A 1,637-nucleotide genomic window follows, 5' to 3' on the forward strand; every position below is an offset into this window, starting at 1 on the left:
ACTTTAATTTACAGCCCGCACATTCATACTTACCCCGTAACTATACAGATAATTAGCCCTTGATTAAAAAATACTTACAGTATAAATAATTTGTCAATATTCCTGATAGTTACCCCTTTATTCCCCCAATATTAAATATTGTTCCCATATAACTTCATGTACTTACTTTATAGTTACACTTTAATTACAGAAAGTTATGCTGTAAATTCACTTAAATTATGTAAAACTTTAAAAGTCTGTCATCTTTAACAGCCTGTTTCTTCTCCATCTGATGATTTCAGACACACATGAGGCTTCATGATAGATGGAGTGACACCATGAACTCTGATTAGAGATGTCAAAAGTATTTAGAAAACTATTTATTTTGAGACATCTAATTATTCACTGACCCTTGAACTCCCTCTGGATTCAGCAATAGTTATGAAAAATGACATTAGAATGGAAATGATCATTGTGTAACTCTAGTGTGTGTGAGTGTGTTCTGAGCACAAGCTGTTGTAAATCCTGCCCACTTCTTTGCATTGTCAGCACATGCTTCAGTCTGAGAGTGTTTATAGTGCTGTGAGTTTAACACTTCATGACTGAGAGCAGAACAGAACACAATCTTCATCATCACACAAGACACAAGAACAACAATGAACACCATCATCATCTTCATCTGGACTCTCACTCGCTTTGCTCAAGGTTTGTACTAAAATATTCATAAGGGTTAATAATTCCTTTAAAATGTAAAATATAAATCATTTTCATTTCTGTTGTTTTCTTTCAGAGTGTAGAGGACAGATCACAGTAACTCAGAGTCCATCAATAACAGCTCAACCAGGACAAGACGTCAGAATAAACTGTAAAACCAGCAGTAGTGTGTATGGTGGTAGTTACTTACACTGGTACTCACAGAAACCTGGAGAAGCTCCTAAACTCCTCATATTTTACGCAACAAACCGTTATACTGGAACTCCATCTAGATTCAGTGGCAGTGGATCTGGCAGTGATTTCACTCTGACCATCAGTGGAGTCCAGACTGAAGATACAGGAGATTATTACTGTCAGAGTTTTCACTATCCAGGCAGCACTAGGCTGTTCACACAGTGATAAAGAGTCGTACAAAAACCTGTGTCAGTCAGACGTCACAGTGACTGCACTGATACAGCTGAGAGATACTGCAGCTGCTGATGGACCATCACACACAACACAATGGGGGATCAAACCTTTCACACACTTTATTTAGTTATTATGATGGAAGTGAACATGTAACACAATCTTATATTACTTTTACTATACTATTACTATTACTAAATTTACTTTATATTACTCATGTCATGAAAAATGAGAAATTGAAACATTAAAAGCAGATCACGTTACAGTAAGGATGTGTTAGTTGCGCTAGATAAAGTTGTTTATTACCTCAATGAAGGACAATGTATTGTTTATCTGTTTCATATCCTCTTCTTTATTTTTCTAAATAATAATAATTAATAATAATAATTCTTATTTTTAGTCTGCACGCTCCCATTGGCCAGACATGGCTTCATCTTCATGGGCTAAAACACATGAATGAGCCTGTGACTAATGTTAAAAGTTATCATTATCATTAGTACACAACACGTTATCATGATTTGGGGTGGCTCTTATAATGA

General features: G+C 35.5%; 1 gene segment (V, D, J or C); it reads left to right on the forward strand.

Annotated features, from left to right (window-relative positions):
* The first annotated feature begins 635 nt into the window (after window positions 1-635).
* On the forward strand, window positions 636-1,092 carry LOC137064378 (immunoglobulin kappa variable 3-11-like). The segment is given in 2 exon segments: window positions 636-684; window positions 770-1,092. Coding segments are annotated over 2 exon segments (372 nt in total).
* The last annotated feature ends 545 nt before the right edge of the window (window positions 1,093-1,637 follow it).

Source organism: Pseudorasbora parva, chromosome 25 (assembly GCF_024679245.1).
Source record: "Pseudorasbora parva isolate DD20220531a chromosome 25, ASM2467924v1, whole genome shotgun sequence".
Taxonomy (NCBI): domain Eukaryota; kingdom Metazoa; phylum Chordata; class Actinopteri; order Cypriniformes; family Gobionidae; genus Pseudorasbora; species Pseudorasbora parva.